At 36.5% G+C, this 20,401-nt stretch overlaps 1 protein-coding gene across 2 annotated transcripts in view; it reads right to left on the bottom strand.

Annotated features, from left to right (window-relative positions):
* Positions 1-20,401, bottom strand: part of LOC131431498 (nitric oxide synthase) — a 235,662-nt gene that overhangs the window by 54,508 nt on the left and 160,753 nt on the right. For both annotated transcript variants that reach the window (XM_058597255.1, XM_058597254.1), the window contains 6 exons: positions 18,656-18,797; positions 18,145-18,459; positions 17,394-17,575; positions 17,113-17,227; positions 16,709-16,803; positions 1,618-1,762 (listed from right to left, as the gene is read on the bottom strand). In XM_058597255.1, coding sequence (XP_058453238.1) covers positions 1,618-1,762; positions 16,709-16,803; positions 17,113-17,227; positions 17,394-17,575; positions 18,145-18,459; positions 18,656-18,797 — 994 coding nt within the window. The remainder of the gene's footprint in view (positions 1-1,617; positions 1,763-16,708; positions 16,804-17,112; positions 17,228-17,393; positions 17,576-18,144; positions 18,460-18,655; positions 18,798-20,401) is intronic.

Below are 20,401 nucleotides of genomic sequence, written 5' to 3' on the forward strand. Positions count from 1 at the left end.
TTTTTAAATTTTGACGAAATAGTTAAACTTTATCCAAACTAAAAAAGAAGTAAAACGATACGAAATCTAAAATACAATGATGACCCATGTCACAAATTGATACAAATTTCAGTATCAACAGGCGAAAGGTATTGTTTCAGCTTCAAATGTTAAACTACATGTCATAAAACAATGAGGAAATGGATGTCAATAGAAACGTAAGACTGATATTATTGTACCCATAGTTATAATTGTAATATAATATTTTTGCAATGAAGTAACAGAGAGCAGAATTTAGTTGTGAAAATTTCATTTGATTATCTTCGAAGGAATGGTGAATAAGTTCCGAAACAAACTAGCAGTGCTATTGAAAGATGCAGTGTAAAATAATCCAAGTTTATTATTCTTTCATTACTCCGTGTAGTACTGGACATTCTCTTGCTGTAATCGATTTCTGTTCTCGATATCTACGACTAGCATATAAAGACGCTGAATGTACCAATGATGTCTTACTTGCTTTTTTCTGAAATTTTACCATTCCGTTTCTACAGCATGTTACTCATTCTTAGCATAGGTTTTTAGACCATTAGCTGCTCTGTGTGAAATGTTCAAATATCAGAAATGTCATAGAACAATTCAATATGATAATCGAATATTCAAGATGAAGGTATCAGAACGCGAAAGGATCTTTTGGGATGTAGAGATACGATTGATAATTTTGTTTTCTTTCTAATTTACAGTTTGTCGTTGTATGAGCAATGCAACAAAAATACCTTTAGTATAATGATTACGGACTCTTACCGAAATAACGCGGTATAACTGATTTTCTTCTGAAAGGAAAACATTTGCACACCGTCCCTATTATTATATTTTACGTGACACAAGTCCTTATCGATTATCGGGTATGACGTTATCGTATGTATAAGCTATGAAATTTTACCTAGTATCATATATTTTGATTTCATTAAAGGTGGTTATGAAACGGATCGAATAAACAAGCTTTTAAAGAGTACAGCGTCCATACAAAAACTGAACACGGTAAAGCAAAACAATGTTGACGTGAAACCACAATAGAGGTGGGTTATTTCATCTTGTATACTGTTTCTGTCTAACCTATGAGTGCCCTGGTATTTTCCTTCATATTAGACATCATATTCTTCTCAAAGAGAGACCTTCTGACCGAGACAAAAACGATGATAGAAGTATGTACAGTTTTGTGGCATTCACGGAAAAACTTTGCTCATTCTTTCTCTTTATTTATCACCAACTTTGTAAGCTGAGCTATTTTATCTGATGTTATCGTATGAAGCAGCTGAGCAAATCGACCGCCAGACAATGACAGTTTGGAAAGGAAAATTGATGAAAACTCCTCTAGAACTGTTTGAAATTACTCAGAAAAGTCAATATTAGCAAACCACGACGCACGGATCGCATTCTCGGAACGCATAGTTCAAATGTCAAGAAACAATCACAACCCAGTCGGCTGTGAACATCTTCAACCAAACATAATTATCAACAACGGAACCAGCTGAACCGCAGCCAGCCAGCCAGCCATCCAGTAACCATAACGAAGCATGACCACCGTCGTTCACTGTTTCACCAAGTCGACCAACTCTCGAGTGCTTGTTACGAACTCACCTGTGCGTTGAAAGCATGTCCTAGCAGTTCCACTAGCTGCTTTGCATACTGCTCCGAGCGTCCGGTTTCAGTTGCATACAGTACGGTTGCCTTGATCCGCCGTGATAACGCGCGTCCGAACAATTTGGATGTAAATTTGACAGCCCTGTCAGGTGGAAAGAGGAATAAGAAGAGCACAGTTAGCAACATGTATTTTAATATCTGCTCGGCAGTGCTTGCAATATGGAAATTTTTGGGCTGCTTCCTCCCCCCGCAGAATGTTGTTGTTTTTTCCTAATATGTCAATTTAGAGCATTTTTTATGCTAAGCAAGAGTAATAAATGTTTCAGCTTGTAAAGAGAGAATCCTTTTCGTTTACATTTCAAAGCTACATTACAAATTCAGGTTTCTTGCTGGGGAGTATCACAAAAGAGTGCTTATAGCTTTGAACATTCGAAGTCCATTTTTTTTTGACCGAGTCTTTCTCCTCCTACAGTGACTTGACCGGTTCAAGTGACTTTTTCTAGTCCGATTTTCTTTGTTATTTTTTTTTCCTTTTTGCCTAAAATATACGTGAAATTAACTCTGGCTTAAAACGTTGAGTAGGAAGTAGCAGTACATTATCTTCGGTGTGTTAATTTTAAGCAAATACCCTCCTACATACGATCGCTTTTCGTTCAGAAGACTAACAAAATATCTTTCGAGTGATATGGAATGATCAGAGGAAGGAAATTGTCTGTGTAACGAGACGTAACGACTCGATTCCGTACAGTACGGCTCCTGAGTAGGATGTGATTTGTGTGCAACGAAGTGGAACTGGCAGTCAATGTGACAATATTGTGAATAGAATTTTCTTCCAGAACGACAGAAGGAACACACATGATTGCATCGGTGAAGCTTCTTTCCGTTTTTTTTCTTTCGTTTAATATGTATGCACATAGGGAAGTAGTATGATTGTATACCCTGGTAAATGTGATGCGAATCTTTGACTATTGGTAAAATGAACTGTTAAAATGATGTAAATAAAATAGTGAATCTTAATGCGTAGACACTAATTAGTTGAAGACTGTGGTGTAATGATGCCTTTTTGATGTGGAACACATCTTTATTTTCTATATAGGGGTGCAAACTCAAGAAAAAATACACGTAGAAATGTGGTCAGGTTTCAAACACTCATAGCTCAGTATATTTTGTATCAATTATTATTATTATTATTTCTTTATTTGATTGGAAATAGTTCTAAGATTCGTTTTGAATGTATCAAGCCACGTATTTTCAATTTTAAATGATTGAAATTTTGATTAGTAGCGAGCAGTGTTTTATTTTATCTCCGGCATACCGGACTTCCCTGCCACAGACGACAGTTTTGAAGGAGAAAGCGATATATCAAAGGGAAAGCATCGCTCTGATTGATCAATAGATGCAAAAGCGAAGCTGTTGGAAGCACGCGAAACTATAAATAGAAGCGAAATTATAGCTAACGTTTCAGTTCTACGCTTAGCATGCTAGAGGTAGGTTGTTGCTAGTCAGCAAGACAAAAAGTGCCATAAAACGATTTGAAGCTTTAATCAGAGCATATTTTGTGTTATGCAAGCTCGGATGAAATTCCATGTTATATCGTGACGCCTGAGAAATTGACAACTACCCCAGAGTAAGTTTTGAGTGCTTAAGATTAATTTTGAATTTATATAAGATGAATTCGATTGATATTGAGAAAAAGTTTTTCGTGTCAACAGAAATCGTAGAATCGTAGAAAAACTTAGCACTATAAAAATAATTGCTTGCATACAAAACTTGATCACAAGCTTGGCGAAGAGAAGCTCAAGTATCGAAATCCGTATAGCAAGTATGTACAAAGATATAATTGCATACATTTGGGATATTAGTGTAATTTTGTTGGCTATAAAACAAACACAAATGATGATAAACAATTTTCGGTGTTGGTTCCTAATCAAGATCAATCAAACAGGCTCTCGTGCAATTGCGGATTAAATTTTGGTTGCCTTGTTTCACATCAATGGCTCGAACAACCCCATGAGGCTGATCCTTGTAGTTTTTTAAATATTACTTCTATTTTCAAAACTAACACTAGAAGATTCTGCGAAGAATTTTTTTTTTCAATCATGAATAAAATAAAAAAAAACTTTCTTTGGGAAGAAACTAACATAACCTTTTCAATTTGTAAACAGTTATGTCAAGTTAATAAGAACTTTTTTTTATTTTGCATCGTCGCACTAAATGATTAAACACACTTTACCCTATAGTTCTGGAACCGGAAGTCGGATTCGGATGAAATTAAACAGCAACCTATGCGACTATAGGAACCTTTATTTGCGCCAATTTGTGGAAATCGATCGAATCATCTCTGAGAAAATTGAATGAGTCTCTGTTTAAAATATTTGACCACTATTTCCGGTACTTCTGGAACCAGGAATTCGGAACCAGTATAGCCGAAGTCGGTTATTTAAGTAACTAACTAATATAGCCTACAAATTGAATGAGTTTAATCTAGAAGAATTTTAACCTTTTTTGCATAGTCGCTGCACACTAAAGACTGTCCCAGAAAGTATGGACGCAATCAAAAACGGCTGCCATTTCGCAATGTTTCAGAATCTGTCAATTTTTATGGCTGCGTTCTGTTGTTTACACTCTTCTCTAACCACTTGTGCAGTTGTTTATTTGTTTTCATTAGTTTGTTTCGAAATGCGTGGACTTTCAGAAGAACAACGTCGAAAAATTGTGTACAAATGGTACACAGAACGCGGACTATCACTGAGAAAGATAGCAAAAATGGAAGGAGTAAGTGAAAAAGCTGTGCGAAATGTAATCAGGAAGTTCGGTGAGGATAACACCTTTGAGGATAAACCGAAAACGGGTCGAAAAAAAGGTCCTGCTAACCCTCAGTTGGATAAACGTATACTGAAGGCGTTCGAGCAAAAGAAGGAGGTTTCAGTTCGGGATGTGGCCAAAAAAGTGTGCCCTTCGAAGTCGAATGTTCTTCGTGCTAAACAACGTTTGAATCTTCGAACCTATAAGATTCTTGCTGGAAATTTGAACTGCATATTCATCGACGACGAAACCTACGTGAAACTCGATTACAAATCCTTGCCGAGACCACAATATTCGCCCTTATTCTGAATAACGTCGTATCGTTTTTTCCCTCGTATTTCATTTGTATTCCCCATAACGCTGGCAAAATCAAAGGTAGCTTTGATTCGATCGAACCACATTCGATCGAAAAATCAATACGTCGTTATTCAGAATAAGGGCGATTATACGGTGCGAGAAGGTTAGAAAGGTTAAACCAGTCCGAGACATCGATAGAAGTCGAGAAATTTGGTAAGAAAGCTATGGTCTGGCTAGCAATTTGTAGCTGCGGTAAGATTTCGAAACCCAAATCTCTTAAACTGAGAATCGGACCTGAATAGATTAAATATCAATGTTAAACAACAAATATAAATAAATAAATATATACAGAAAATATTATAAATTAAAAACATATATAAAAACTGCCCCAGAAAGTATGGACGCACTTTGATTTCGCTGTAAATAATTCACAAGTGTTAGATATTCAAATTTTATTGGATATACTGATAACATTAGACTACAACAACATAATATTATTCTCAACATTTGCTACTTAGCCATTGTAGACTAGCTGGCGCACCTTCTTGCGAACGTTCCTCATTAAATTCCGTACAGACTTCTTGGCGACAAGTTTTGACACTTTTTCCAATCTTTTTCGAACTGTTGAATGGTTTCGGCTGCCCAGACATGTTTCCTAAGATGTGCCTTCGTTAATGCCCAAAATTCTTCAATTGGTCGAAGTTGTAGGCAATTTGGTGGATTCATGTCTTTTGGGACGAAAGTGACATTTTTGGTGGTATACCAAATCAACGGTACAATTTCGAGTAGTGACAAGAAGCAAGATCTCGCCAGAAGACAACAGGATCCTTGTGGCTTCGAAGTCGTTTTTGTAAACATTTCTTGATGTATATTTAGCTGTTCATTGAAGCAGTGGTGATGAATGGTTTCGAAAACTTACCGCAGCTACAAATTGCTTGCCAGACCATAGCTTTCTTACCAAATTTATCGACTTCAATCGATGTCTCGAACTGGTTTAACACTTGCCATTTTTGCACCGTATAATATTGTGGTCCCGGCAAGGATTTGTATTCGAGTAGTTCTTGTTTCGGACTACGTTTTGGTTGTTTCTGCTTCTTATAGGTTCGAAGATTCAAACGTTCTTTAGCACGAAGAAAATTTGACTTCGAAGTGCCCACTTTTTTGGCCACATCCCGAACTGAAACCTCCTTCTTTTGCTCGAACGCCTTCAGTATACGTTCATCCAACTGAGGGTTAGTAGGACCTTTGTTCGACCCGTTTTCGGTTTATCCTCAAAGGTGTTATCCTCACCGAACTTCCTGATTGCATTTCGCACAGCTTTTTCACTTACTCCTTCCATTTTTGCTATATTTCTCAGTGACAGTCCGCGTTCTGTGCACAATTTTTCGACGTTATTCTACTGAAAGTCCACGCATTTCGAAACAAACTATTGAAAACGAATAAACAACTGCACAAGTGGTTAGAGAAAAGTGTAAACAACAGGACACAGCCATAAAAATTGACAGATTCTGAAATGGCAGCGGTTTTTTGGTTGCGCCCATACTTTCTGGGACAGTCTTTAACTAGATGTAAACTCATTTAAACAATTATTCCCCTTTTGTGAACATGAGATGTAGATTCCTAAGCACATAGCAAAAGTAGTTCTATTCTCTCGTTTCTGTTAGTATTGGCGTCTTGAATATACTTTGCGGCTACCACCTATCTGAGTTCCATTTAAAATATCATTTAATACCATATCAGCATTCTGTCATGTACTCGTAAATCAATAGCCCTCCTCTTTATTCTATAACGATAAACATATTCGCAGTATCACTCTCAAACTGTACTGCAATATTTTTTCTATCTAACAATCCAAGATGTATGCTGTATGCTTGAAAAAAAGAAGAAACAAAAAATATATATATTACATACTTTCTCCACATCCCGGAATTTAGTTTTTTTTTTTAATTTGCCAAATGGAATGATTGCTGCACTCGCCATCCAACGGATCACCTAAACAGTTTTATGCGTCAAAGGAAAGCTATTTCTGTTGTTTCAAGCACAGTTCACAAAAAAAACACTCCAAAATGCCTTTGTTCTGTTAGAACAGTATTGTCAACTAGATCGGAATTTAATTGCAAAGAGAAATAAATCGAGAGCCTAAAAACGAACGAACAACGTAAATCAGAGATAAGTTTTTTTTTCTACCAGCACATTTGAACTGTCTCTGCAGTTTTTTTTATCTACTCCAGCTTTAATTTTATAAATTGAACGCTCGCGTACTTCAACTTGTTTGTGTCCTTGAGTGTATATCCATTCTCTTTTTTCTCCCAATACTTATTTCATTTATTATTTTTTACAAATATCACCAGTTCCATATATTACTCGGCAGCAAATCATACTCAAGTGATGTAATATTCACCAAAGAACATGGATGGAAAATTATCTGATTACTTTTGCAGAACGGATTAATCGACAAACAAAGCCATACTAGCACATATCGACAGATCCGCGTTTTTTCCCCAGTAAAATATTTCAGCAAACATGACAAGAACAAAGAATTTCCGAAATTCCGAGCTGCTTGTAAGTTGTGTACCAGTAAATTTCGTTACACTTCTGTTGTGTTCCTGTGTCATGGTTGTATGTTTCACTAACAATTATAAAGCATGTTACACTCGCGTATGGAGACCGATTTTTAACATAAGAACACGAGAACTTTATTTCCATGTTGTCACCAGATCGAAAAATGGAGTTTGAACCAGCCGTGCATTTTTGCAACCTTTAAGATTCGGTACTCAAACCAATCAGATCTGGATACTAGACTTAATCGGTATGACGCGGCATTCAAGTAGCCTCTTCCCCTGTAGGTACGACACTGCTGAATGTTTGTGAACGGAGAGCCTGTTCTGGCTTTGACGGCTTTCTGTAGCTTTCAATTATAACGTAAAACCAATTGTGTGTGGTAAAATCGGAAATTTTCATTGTCTCTAATTCTCGTTGCACCAATGCAGAACAATCTAAACGACGACACTAATTGATATCATTACGTACCAATTTTCGTACTTTTATACCGATAATAAGATCCAGAGAGTGCCACCGAAAAGCTTTTCGTCAATTTACAAGCGAGATTAGTGTTTGAATGAGAAAAAAACAATCATCATCTACCAAGTGGTGTGATAATTCCTTTCTCTTGTTATAGACACAGTTTCATTAAAACCTTTTCTTGCCTTTTTTTTAATAACGATTTGAGCTCATTGTTGATACGGATTCATTCAGATTGATTCGGGTAGTTTACAAAGACATACTTCAGCGCCTACCTCACATATTCATGAACATTCCTCAAACCAACTGTTATTTGAACTTGATCATTGATCACTTTCTGAAGCTCCTGCAAACTTTTCGTGCTCGTCTTTACATTAAGTTTTGACACATGGTTTGTTACTTCAAAAAAAATTCATACTAAGCAGAATAACTATCGTTAAGACATCAAATAACTCAGACATTATAATAAAAGATAGTCAAATTATATTATAACCATTAGCAGCAGTGTTGCTAGATATATTAAGGAATGAGCCATTGTTTGGACCTTGTGTTTGTTTTCCATTAATAACTTTTCATACAAATGTCAGATTGGTTTGCGATCTTCGAATGTTTTCTTCCTCGTTAAATTTCCTACGAAAATGATACAAGCACTGATTTTTTGAGTTCATAGGTTGATCTCCAGCCGATTTTTTGTAAAAAGTCAATTTTCTTATACTAAATTCCAAACAAACTTTAAACCTCGGACGCGAAAATATAGTTTCACCGATCGAGCTAAAACTTTGCATACTTCTTACAAGACCCAAAAGATACACGAAAACTTTGGGGGAGCGAGAAAATAAACCTTTTCTTCTTTTCCCATACAACCTTTTCCCACCCTATTGGTTCATCCATATCCGAGAAAATAAGGCAGTATTCTGGTCAGAGCTCTGACTGGACATTTGCAAACTCAATTATCACATGGCTACTATTCAACGTGCTGAGTATTATTCATGTGATTTGTGTGAATGCGATTATGGTACTTCATGTCATCTGATATGTAACTGTCCCGCATTGACGCAACTACGTATCCGGGTTTTTGGTTCTCCATACATGGTTGAGTCTGTGTATGCGGAGCTGCAATTAAAGGATATTCTCTCGTTTCTCATCCAATGTGATAAGGAGCTATAGTCAGAAGGGTTCATCGTTCTTCCTGAAGTGAATGAATCCTTTCTGTATTCACCTCAAATAGGGTTTAGAAGATTGTTTGGCATCCTTTATGGGGTACCGAATTTACTTCTGCTCGTAAATACTGCGAATCGTTCTGCATCCTTCCGGAAGTGCAGAATGGTGTCGCTTTTGTAAAATCTCTAAATCCTCTCGGGGGTTGGAGGTTTTATTAACTGTGCATCGTTCATCAGAAAGAACCCACATAGTAACAAACCTAAATTGGTTTTACAGCAGACTGTTCGGGACCTCGTAGAGGTTCAGAATTTACTGCTACTTCCACTAAATGTGATCTGCAGCAGATTGTTCAGCATCCCCAGAATTTACTTCTGCTTTTTTGTGTTTTTGTGTCGTCAATTTTCCCTATCCTCCTAGTCCAAACCTTACCATTTCCCTTCAATCCTTTCCTCTCATATATCGGGAAAATGATGCTAAAAACAAATTGATGGCAAGGCACAAATCTCCAAATATCAAGGGGAACGTGCCATTTGAGACAATTTTTTCTGGATCCTGATTTGACTTTTGCGTCACTTATACCGTTATACCAGGAAGAGACAGCCACTTGATCTTCGAACTTGATCAATGATCCAATATTAGCTTTCAAACGAGCCTAAGCTTGTTAATATTGGCTTAGTAATCTCCGAGAAAATTGAGTGCTAAGAAATGAGTATTTTATCGGTTACGTCACTTATACCATCATATCTCCGGAACCAGAAGTGATAGCCTATTGATTCCGAAAGTTTATCAAATCGGTTACTTTGCTACTGAAATCTTCTACACGTTCAGGTTTTTACGTATCTCGACAACAACTTGACAATGTCATTGATGTGCGCGTGCATGATTTTCCCCGTACTTTTAAGATTGAGCGATTCCATACAAAATCGAAAGTCGATTTTTTTTTGTTTTTTTTTTATTTGGCTGAAATTTAGCATATGCATTTTTTATGTTCAAAAGCGACAATTTTGGCCCGATCGATTGAATATTTGCTTTAATATTTAAGGTAAACATAAGACTGAGAAAAAAAATTATTGCTGTTGAAATATTTGTCTAGTTTTCTTGCCTTTCTCATATAGAAAGGCTATGCAATCACAATGAAAACCGAGACCCGGAGGCCCGGTCATATACCATTCGACTCAGTTCGTCGAGATCACAAAATGTTTGTGTGTATGTGTGTATGTGACAAATAATGTGACCTGCACGGAGAAGCCTTCGATCATAAAATTGCGATATCGCAGTTTTTGATTTTTGCGATAGTTGATTTAACTAATTTCTTTTTGATTCAACCAATATGGTTTTTGATTTGCATATATTCAAGTAGTTGAAAAATATGTTGTTTTGAATGCTGTCAAATGCCGGAGGCAGTTGAAAGCAAAACAATAATCGCAATGCAAAATCGACGTGTATCAGTAAGTATATTTTGATTATTTTCGCAAATCAATAACATTGTTCGAGTTGATTCAAATATTTGAAATATCTAAAACAAATAAAACCGGTTTATTTTTCAACTAACAGAATTTTGTTTCAATAACAACACCAGTTATTTCAACTAAAATATTTGTTGAATTTGAAAGGTATGTGTCCTCACTAATTGACAGCATTATTTTCCAACCATCGTTTCTGTTAATCGAAAAACAAAAATGTCAGTTTAGTTAAAAAAACAATCGATTAGTTGTACCAAATTTTAACCAATCGAATTCAGAAAATCAACTAATAATCTGGTTGAAATGGGATCGTAGGTGGTTCCGTGTGATTTTCTCAGAGATGGCTGGACTGATTTTTACTAAATTAGATTCAAATAAAAGGTCTTATAGTCTCATAGCACGTTATTGACTTTTAACCCGATACGACTTTCGGTTCCGGAAATACAAGGCAATATACGCAAATCTATGAGAAAATGCGCACTCAATTTTCTCGGAAATTTCTCAACCGATTTTTACAAACTAAGATTCATATAAAAGATCTTGAAATTCTTTGAAAAGTCTCCGAAAAGTTGATCCAGATCCGACTTTCGGTTCCGGTGTTACAGCACGATAAGTGAAAAAGTTTCTATTTCATGAGTATTTCTGATGCAAATTCAATAGAGAAAACGGTCTTAAACGTTCCAGAATACATCTAAAAAGGTTGATGATGCTGATGTCGTTTCTAATGTTTCCTGACTGAGAACAATCATGTTGGAATTTGTTGAGTCTATTGGTGTTTCTGTTGTTGCTTGTATTGTTTCCTGGCTCTGAACATCCATACAGGCATCTTCCTCTTCACTACTCGATAAGTCGTCACTACTAAATAGAGCAGTTCATTTGTTCAACTCAAATGACATGAATCGCAAATTTTACATCTTTTGTTAAAAAGGTTTGTTAAACAAATCCAAGTTTAACTAATTTTGCAGTAATATTTTCCGAGAGATTTCGGAAATTTTTGGAACACTTTTTAGGAAACACGTAGAAGAAGCTATTCATTTTGTACTTCATTCTTCAATTCTGAGCTATTCCTATTTCTATTTCCTGATTCCTGAATTTCATTAGTTTGTTTATTCGCAGCACCATATTGTTTAACAACCAACAGGTACATTTTTTGTAAGATCAGGAAAAATATAACAACACCCTAATAAAATAACACATGGGTTGAAAAGTCCCGGGCCTAACACATAGATGGCGCTAATTTTATTGCAGTCAACTTTTTTCAGTTAATACTATCCTTTAAGATATTCTTTCCATTAGTTTGTGAGTTATTATGCTCAGAGCGACGCTACTTTTGTTAATTTCAGAACAATGGATCAAAAACAATTCCGTGTTTTTATTTTACACTGCTTCTTGATGGAAAAAATACCGTTCAAGCGAAACAAAGGCTTGAAAAGTGTTATGGTGACTCCGCTCCATCAGAAACAACAATAAAACGTTGGTTTGCTGACTTCAAACGTGGTCGTAGGGACACCGATGATGCAGAACGCAGTGAACGTCCAAATGAGGCGGTTTGCACCAGAAAACATAAAAAATAGAAAACACTGTTCAATGTGAGTGCCGCGTTAGCTCACTGTTGACCAAAAACGAGAACGTGTTGATGATGGAATGTTTGCGTCGATATGTGACAATGTATGAAACAGGGATTCATCACTTTACTCCGGAATCAAAACGATTGTCCTCAAGCACAACAATCGTCCGGAATGGTTATGGCCTCGGTATTTTGTGATCGACTATCTTGAGAAAGAAAATACCATTAACAACGAGTATTATATAACGTTTGAAGGCTGAATTGTAAAAAAAAAGACCGCATATGACAAAGAAAAAATTTTGTTTCATCAAGACAACGCACCGTGTCATAAGTAAATCGAAACTATGGCAAAACTACATGATTTGAACTTCGAATTACTCCCAGATTCACCGTATTCGCCAGATTTTGCTCCCAACGACTACTAGCTGTTCGCAGACCTGGAAAAAATGCTAGCCGGTAAGAAATTTCGAATGAATGAAGAGGTTATCGCTGAAACTGAGGCCTATTTTGAGGCAAAAGATAAATCTTTCTACAAATGTCGCTTTGCTCTTGATTATGATGAGATTGAATAAAGTTTTTGTTGAACAAAAAATCGTGTTCTCTTTGTCAGTCTCGGAACTTTTCAGCCCACGTGTTAACAGGTATGTTTATACCAGAAAACTAGGAAACATATTTTCTAATTCTTCACGAAAAATATATATTGCCTTTCTCATATATTTTATATATTCTAATATTAGAAAAAAACAAAACATATCATAGAACGCAAACCAGCTTTTGCTTAACAAATTATCCACCGTTTCAAGAAAATTTGCTTCTATGTTACCAAGATTCAAAGATCGTCCAAAGTCGCTACAAAAATTAAAAATTTATTTCGAAAACGGTAGCATATAGTAAAATTTTGATTACCATCTTTTATATTCGTAAAACTTTGTAAAAAAAACCTGTTTTAATCCACCTAGTGATGTAATGATGCCTTTCTCATATCAATCATATCATCATATATAATACTGTGGTATTCTTCAAAATAATTTTCTTCGATTCTTAAAGGATTGTTTGGCCGTCTACTGATAAAAACTATCAATTGGAAAAGATTTGAGGTCGATTTAGAATTTTTTTAGGGTTTTTCCCCATTTTCAGTGATGGTATAAAATTTTTAACACACTTTACCCTATATTGCCGGATCCGGAAGTCGGATCCGCATGAAATTCAGGAATTTCGTATGGGACCACAGGACCTTTCATTTGAACCTAAGTTTGTGAAAATCGGTTGCGCCATCTATGAGAAAAGTTAGAACACATATTTTCTTTTTTTTTGCATATTTTACCCCATAACTCCCGAACCGGAAGTCGGACCCAAATAATATTCAGGTATTTTTTATGGGACCTCAAGACCTTTCATTTGAATTTAAGTTTGTGAAAATCGGTTCAGCCATCTCCGAGAAAAGTTAGTGCAAAAAAACGTTACAAACACACACACACACACACACACACACACACACACACACACACACACACACACACACACACACACACACACACACACACACACACACACACACACACACACACACACACACACACACACACACACACACACAGACATTTTGTATACTCGACAAACTGAGTCGAATGGTATATGACACTCGGTCCTCCGGGCCTCGGTTCAAAAGTCGGTTTTCACAGTGATTGCATAACCTTTCTATATGAGAAAGGCAAAAACATATAAAAGTAATTTTTTTTCATGATTTTCAAAAACGTACATTATATTGAAAACATGTAACTTTTTCAAATATTATTTCTCAATTCTAAAAATTCTAAAGTATTTCATTTTGGACTGCAGATACATATCGAAAAATAAAATAAAATCAAAAATGCATTTTTAAGATATTTGAATTGGAAGTGTTATTTTCAAAATAAAAAATTTTTCAACAGTACTAAATATTTTTACACAATCCTTTAATGACCTGCAGAACATTGCAGAAGATACCAAATCGAAAGGACTCATCGTTTCTGGGATATATATTATCGAAAATTTTTGAGGGATTTTTTCTTAATTATTTTTCAGAAGTAAGGCTAGAGTTAAATTGGCTATGACTAACGCTTATACAAAATTTGAGCCAAGTCAAAAAATACAAAAATCATTTACGATGGAATTGTTCGACTACTTTATGGGACCGTTCATAAACCACGTAGACCAAAATTTTGAAAAATATTCATTTACTTCAATGAACTTAAAGTCCGATGACTTTTTGCAAAGAATAATTAACTTAAGTATTGTTTATGTTAGCACTCTCTTTTATTATTTCACTTCGATAGGGAATAGAAGAATGAAAGAAAAAACAATAGAGTCGCCTGTCTTTGACTTTACTTCTACTTGGTCATAGAACTACGTAGTATCTCATTCGAAAATCACTTTCACAGTACAGATTACAGTCGACAATGTTTTTTTCAACTGTCGTTTTGATCAATCGAAGGAAACGCGCGGCCGGCGAGTTGAATTAAGTTAAATTGCTTGAAAAATAAAAAAATAAAATGATACTACGTAGACTTTAGGCAAAACCCCACCCCCCTCCCCCTCGTAGACAATCGTAGACTTTTGTCTACCCGCCCCCTCCCCCCCATCGAGTCTACGTGGTTTATGAGCGGTCCCTAATAAAAACAAATTGCGCAATACAGTGAGGTCCTTTCCATCGAAAGGAAAATATGGAAGATTTTTTTCCCCTGGCGTACGCAATGGCAATCGTGATTCACACGGAACCCCTCGCGATCGTGAAACAACCAAAATATTAGTTGTTTTTCTGAATTTGATTTGTTAAAATTTGGTACAACTAATCGATTGTTGTTTTTTCTAAACTGTCATTTTTGTTTTTCGATCAACAGAAACGATGGTTGAAATATCAACATTTTTGGTGAAAAAAGATGCTGTCAGTTAGTCAAGACACACACCTTTCAATTTCAATAAAGATATTAGTTACAACAACCGACCTCATTTTTGATTTAACAGTTATGTGAGTTGAAAAACAAATCGGTTTTAGTTGTTTTAGATATTACGATTAGTTATTTCCACTTAGCAAAATTATTGATTTTGAATGATAATAAAATATTCCTTATTGATATACGTTCTGATTTTTTAAATGAAAATTCGGTATGTTAAGATATTCACCCTTATTCTGAATAACGTCGTATCGATTTTACGATCGTATTTCATTTGTATTCCCAATAACGCAGGCAAAATCAAAGGTAGCTAGGATTCGATCGACCCACATTCGATCGAAAAATCAATACGTCGTTATTCAGAATAAGGGTGATTACCTTCCATCTATCGATATTATAAAACCTTTCTCAGCTCTTGCTTCATATTAAATGAATTATTCATTGAAACCATTTTAATCTTTGTTTTTTAATATACTGTCTTTTAGTAGTGCTGGTGTCAACGAAACTTTCTAATTGTGACCACTATATTGCTTACGAACAAAAAGTCGAACCGAATGCACTGATTTTTATTTTTTGAGCCATTGCAACTTACAGTTTCAACAGATTATGTGAATGAATATTAAATATTTTCAATTTAATTACTTTGTTCATATAATTTTTGTACATGACTTGAAGATAACATGATGCTCATTCTTTAACATGCAATTCACGATGGAGAATCAAGTTGATTTTAAGACCAAAATTCAAACGCATACAATTCGCTGGGTTCTAGTTTTGGTTAAACATGTTTTGTTAGTTTCAATATCTCTTACGGCTATCAGTTCTGTGCATAGCACTACTTTTTATCAATCGTTTCTTCTTGTAGCACCAGATCAGTAAAGTTGTAGATAATTTATCATCACATTAATATTCTGACAACTAGTGTTATGACAAACATTAATTTACTATCATTCGAAAGTTACTCTTCACGAGTTTTACAAACGTATAATAAGCGAATTTCGTTTGCATGAAAATGTTTAAGAAACGCGTTTGAATTTCAACTAAATTAATGGTTGATTTTCCATTGCGATGTTTGTTTTGCTTTGTGCTGTTTTTGACATTAGACAGCATTAAAAATAACATATTTTTCAACTACCTCAATATGTGCCTATAAAATAGCAAATTGGTTGAATTAAGACTAATTATTAGTTAAAACAACAACTGCAAAAATAAAAAATTTCGAGATCGTAATTTTTTGATTGGAGGGTTTTTCATATACGTACACTTTTAGAGACATCTATTCCTTCTTACTTAACTATCGGAAGCGAAAGAACCTAATTCAAACCGCTGATCACATACGAGGGTCAACGGGCCATATGTCATTACTATCTAAAACCTACCCATTTTGACAAGCCCTGCGATAATTCGGCAATACGTACATCTGTATCTAAGGACACCGAAAACATTTCAATACCATTTCGAGGCCACGATAAACAACGACACTAACAAAATACTCGTTGGATGGTAATAACACTGTATCGAAAATACCCAACACAAAGAAAAATTGTAGTGATTTTTTATATCTAAAATACGATTTAGAGCCAGGTTTCTCTGTTTAACTTGAAGGATCTTCGGTCGCGTCGAATAAATTAAATACTCATTCTCTACCACTATAAGTCTAATGCAAACAATTTCGGTTGAACATCAAAATTCCTTCTAACTTTACGATCTTCTCCACCTGTACCTTTCAACTTTTAAATATTCACATAATTCTCATTTCAGGCGTACTTAACATCCTAACTCATAGCATACCGAACACTAGCTGACTAAACAATGCTATTAAGCTGCCTGGCGAGACTTACCTTGCGATTTGCTTGAAGTTGAATTTTCTCCTAGGCTTTTTGTTCTTGGAAGAATCACGACCCTTTTTCCAAATGTGCGTTTTGATTGCCGAATCCTGTGTGGAAATGAAATCGATTGATATTCGATTTTAGTATTAGCACTTGTAGAAAGGTGTAAACAAACGCGCCCGCGGAGAATTTTAAGTGAGCTCACGTACGTGAGCGAAATCTTGTATTATTTACTTCTTGAGCAAAGCAATTCACGTTTTCCAGACACAGACCCAGCATGAATTGGATTACCAAAGTATAATATAATTTTCCACGCTAAAAGCGGAGAAAACATATACAGTTTTCCCTTATGAATTTAAAAGCCATATAAAAACCAATCATATGTAACCAAAAACAGAGACAAGCCTGATACTCACCTGATACTCAAATGACGGTCGAAGATAGTAGAGGGCCATTTCCTGATGGTACACCGGTGTTATGGACGAAGACATGGGCGGAACGATCCAGATCCAGTCCGCTGGGCAACCGTTTCTGGAAAAAAAAATAAACAGAAGAAGCGAGAACGCGTTCAAAAATCATTTCCCGGTAGCCGAATATATTTCCAGTACCATAGGGTACAATTGAACTCTAGGGTGATGGGATGCATTTTCGGTGGAAAACGTTCCCATTCAACCGTGAAACCGTGCGGGAAACGAACCTCAGCTTGGTCTCGTTTTCGTAGTGCTTCATAAAGCTCTCGCTGGCCGTATGATGGTCCACGATGGTAATGTTGCGGCTCTGGAACGAATGCAGAACTGCAACGTTAATCTCCACCAGCGCCTTGTCCTTCCACAGCGAGGTGGGATTCCGAGTGTCCAGGCCCATTTTCACTGCAATGGGCTGATAGAGGTGTTTGGGTGTTAACACGTTCGTACCGCGCGCGTTACCGTTGAGTTGCATGCGGAAAACACAAATTGGACATGGGAAAATAAGATATAATTGGGTTCACGTTTCGAGAATCAAACGTGCGGGTGTCTGGTTTACGTATAACCACTGTTTGGAATGGTAATCACTGCGAATGATGGTATAGTAGGATGAGCTCTGACAATTAAAAGCAAAAAATAGCTGAATGGTCACCGTTCTTCACCATATGAAGTTGTGAACTTTTTACAAAAACGGGTGAATCTTTTATGGTAATTCGAAACAAGGTGAATTGATCTGTGAACCGACAACAACAATGTCATTCCAGTCTCAACAAACGTGGATGGCCCGGCAATTTACAAGTACTATTGTTCATAAATCTCTTTATTCGAGTCAAAAAGAAATATTTGGAATAGTTGTCCAGATAGAATAACTTGGCTTTGTGCTTTGCATTCCGCTTCATTGACAAAAGCTTTCATAAACCAGTCATCCTGCTCGCAGAAAGGAAAAATAAACACACACAGATCAATAAGCTGGAAAGGTCTCACCTCCAGCAAATTCCTTCGATTCACATCGCATAAATCCCGGCAACCAATCTCCGTCGACATGTACCAGCCGCTGAAGGCCGTAGCAGTAAATTGGATTCCACCGCAATCGAACAGCATTCCTGAAACGGCCGGCACAGCGTACCACCGGAGCTCAAGTTCTGCGAACCACTTGTACTGGGGATGGCTAAATGGAACCTCCAGAATCAACTCCGGTGGATAGTCAAAGTAGTCCGGATCGTGGCCGTTCGCTGACACCACCAGCGGCAGAATATCCCATTCGGTTCGTTTGCTCTTCCAGCCCAGTTTGATGCAGAACTGTCATCGTTGTTGTCATCATCATCATCACCACCATCATCATCATCAGCAGCAGCATCACATGCAATAAGCAAAATAGGAAGCAAATAGATATTGATAGTTTAATAATCGACATCAACCACCCCGTGTCTCGACCTCGGAAATCGGAAGAGGTCATCCCGATGGTCGATACAGCAATAAATCGTCTATTTCATACATCGGTAAACTCCACATTGATTGGGTCTCCAACTATTTTGCCGTCTTGGCCCTTGTAGCCGGCGTACGCAATGAGTTGAGCGTTCCAAATGCGGTAGTCGTGCTTGCCGTCCGTTCGTTGTGGGAAAATGGTTATTGCCGATCTGCAAATATGATTGCAACTATTAGTTACGGATCAGGTGAATTGAAATGGTTATTAGAATACAATTAGAGCTACTTTCGGACCACTAACATTAAAATTTCAGCCGTTCGATTCATAAAATCATTAAGACTGTAGATAAATTTAAAAACGAACAGTACTCTAACATGCAGTAAAACTAAAGTGCATTCAGTTCAACCCACATCTAGAATACCATCTCACGTTGCATCACGCTCGAAACATAACTTTGAGCTTTTTTTTTCTTTACGTATAAAGCAGATTATTCAATCAAATAGCAGGCAGGAACATGTCATTTCTGCATGCTTCCTTGCTGCTTCCCCCACGATGTAATATCAAATGTACCGAGGGTGTACCGGAAGCACACCAACACGTACACACATTCACCGGAAACCCGGCGCCTTTGCATTCACTTTGTGCCCGTTTTGTAGTGAGGATACGTGTCTTCCAAGGAGCAATTCTTCTTTCGTAAGTACGTACGAGCAGACAACACGAAACTACTTTGCAAATCTCGGCCCCAGTCCGGTCAAGAACAAAGTGCACATCTGCTCGGATCTAGGGTATCTGTTCCTGTAGTTGTCAATATGAAGAAATAATATTCTATACGAATTACTATTACCATGAATTTTAAAATGTTCGAAATTTGTTTCTGTACTTCTCAATGCTGGTTTCAGTCTACGGTCCGGCAGCACAACAATTGTGCCGATTTCCCTACAATTCACTGAAATACTCTCCGGAAGAAAAAGGAGAATCCAAATGCTCGGCTTTCAATCGCTAGAGCTGTTCAGAATTTACCCAACTGATGAAATGGTATGTTGAAGCTCTACTTGTTGCATTCTCTTATCTCAGGTTTGATAATTTACAAAACGGATTGCTGGTTTACAGTTTATTATGGAATGCCAAGATCTGGAATCCAGTAACTAAATTCTTCCGGCACATTTGACGGTGCCTTTGTTAACACATAGAATGTTGATTATCAGCCAATGGTAGTCTATTAATTATTGGCACATTGTATAACTGTTTCCATAAAGACCAGACAATCACTTTGAAAATCGAGTATTGAAGACTATTGTAAATTCACCATACTCGAAGAAAGTTTCAAATGATTAACACGTTTTGGAACATCGAAAGTATGTCTTGAAAGGTATTTCACCAACTGTACTCAAGTCCAAACTGTAACCCGATATGAGTGTAAGACAAAAAAAAATCTTTAAAATGCTTGTGATCTTTTATTCGTTAGGAGCGACGCATTTTGAATGATTAATATTATATGAACAGCTAATACTATGTTCACACTATACGTTAAAACATGTCCAATTTCATGTTTTAAGCGAAATAACAAGTTTTCCCATCACGTTACTTTACTTTCAAAAACGTTTTCCTCAAAAAACACGATATTATCGTCAGTCAATCACAACCCTCTCAGCACTTTCCGTCATTTTTGACTATGTCAATTGACAAGCCTATGTCGAACCTGTGTTTTTTAATCGAAGTAGCCATGTAATCATCATAGAACAAATCCTTCAAATCTGTTTTTAAGGGCTGAGGACAGTACCGTAAAGTGGTAGGTTTTTTGCTATTTTCCCGTTT

This window comes from Malaya genurostris, chromosome 2 (assembly GCF_030247185.1).
Source record: "Malaya genurostris strain Urasoe2022 chromosome 2, Malgen_1.1, whole genome shotgun sequence".
NCBI classification, from domain to species: domain Eukaryota; kingdom Metazoa; phylum Arthropoda; class Insecta; order Diptera; family Culicidae; genus Malaya; species Malaya genurostris.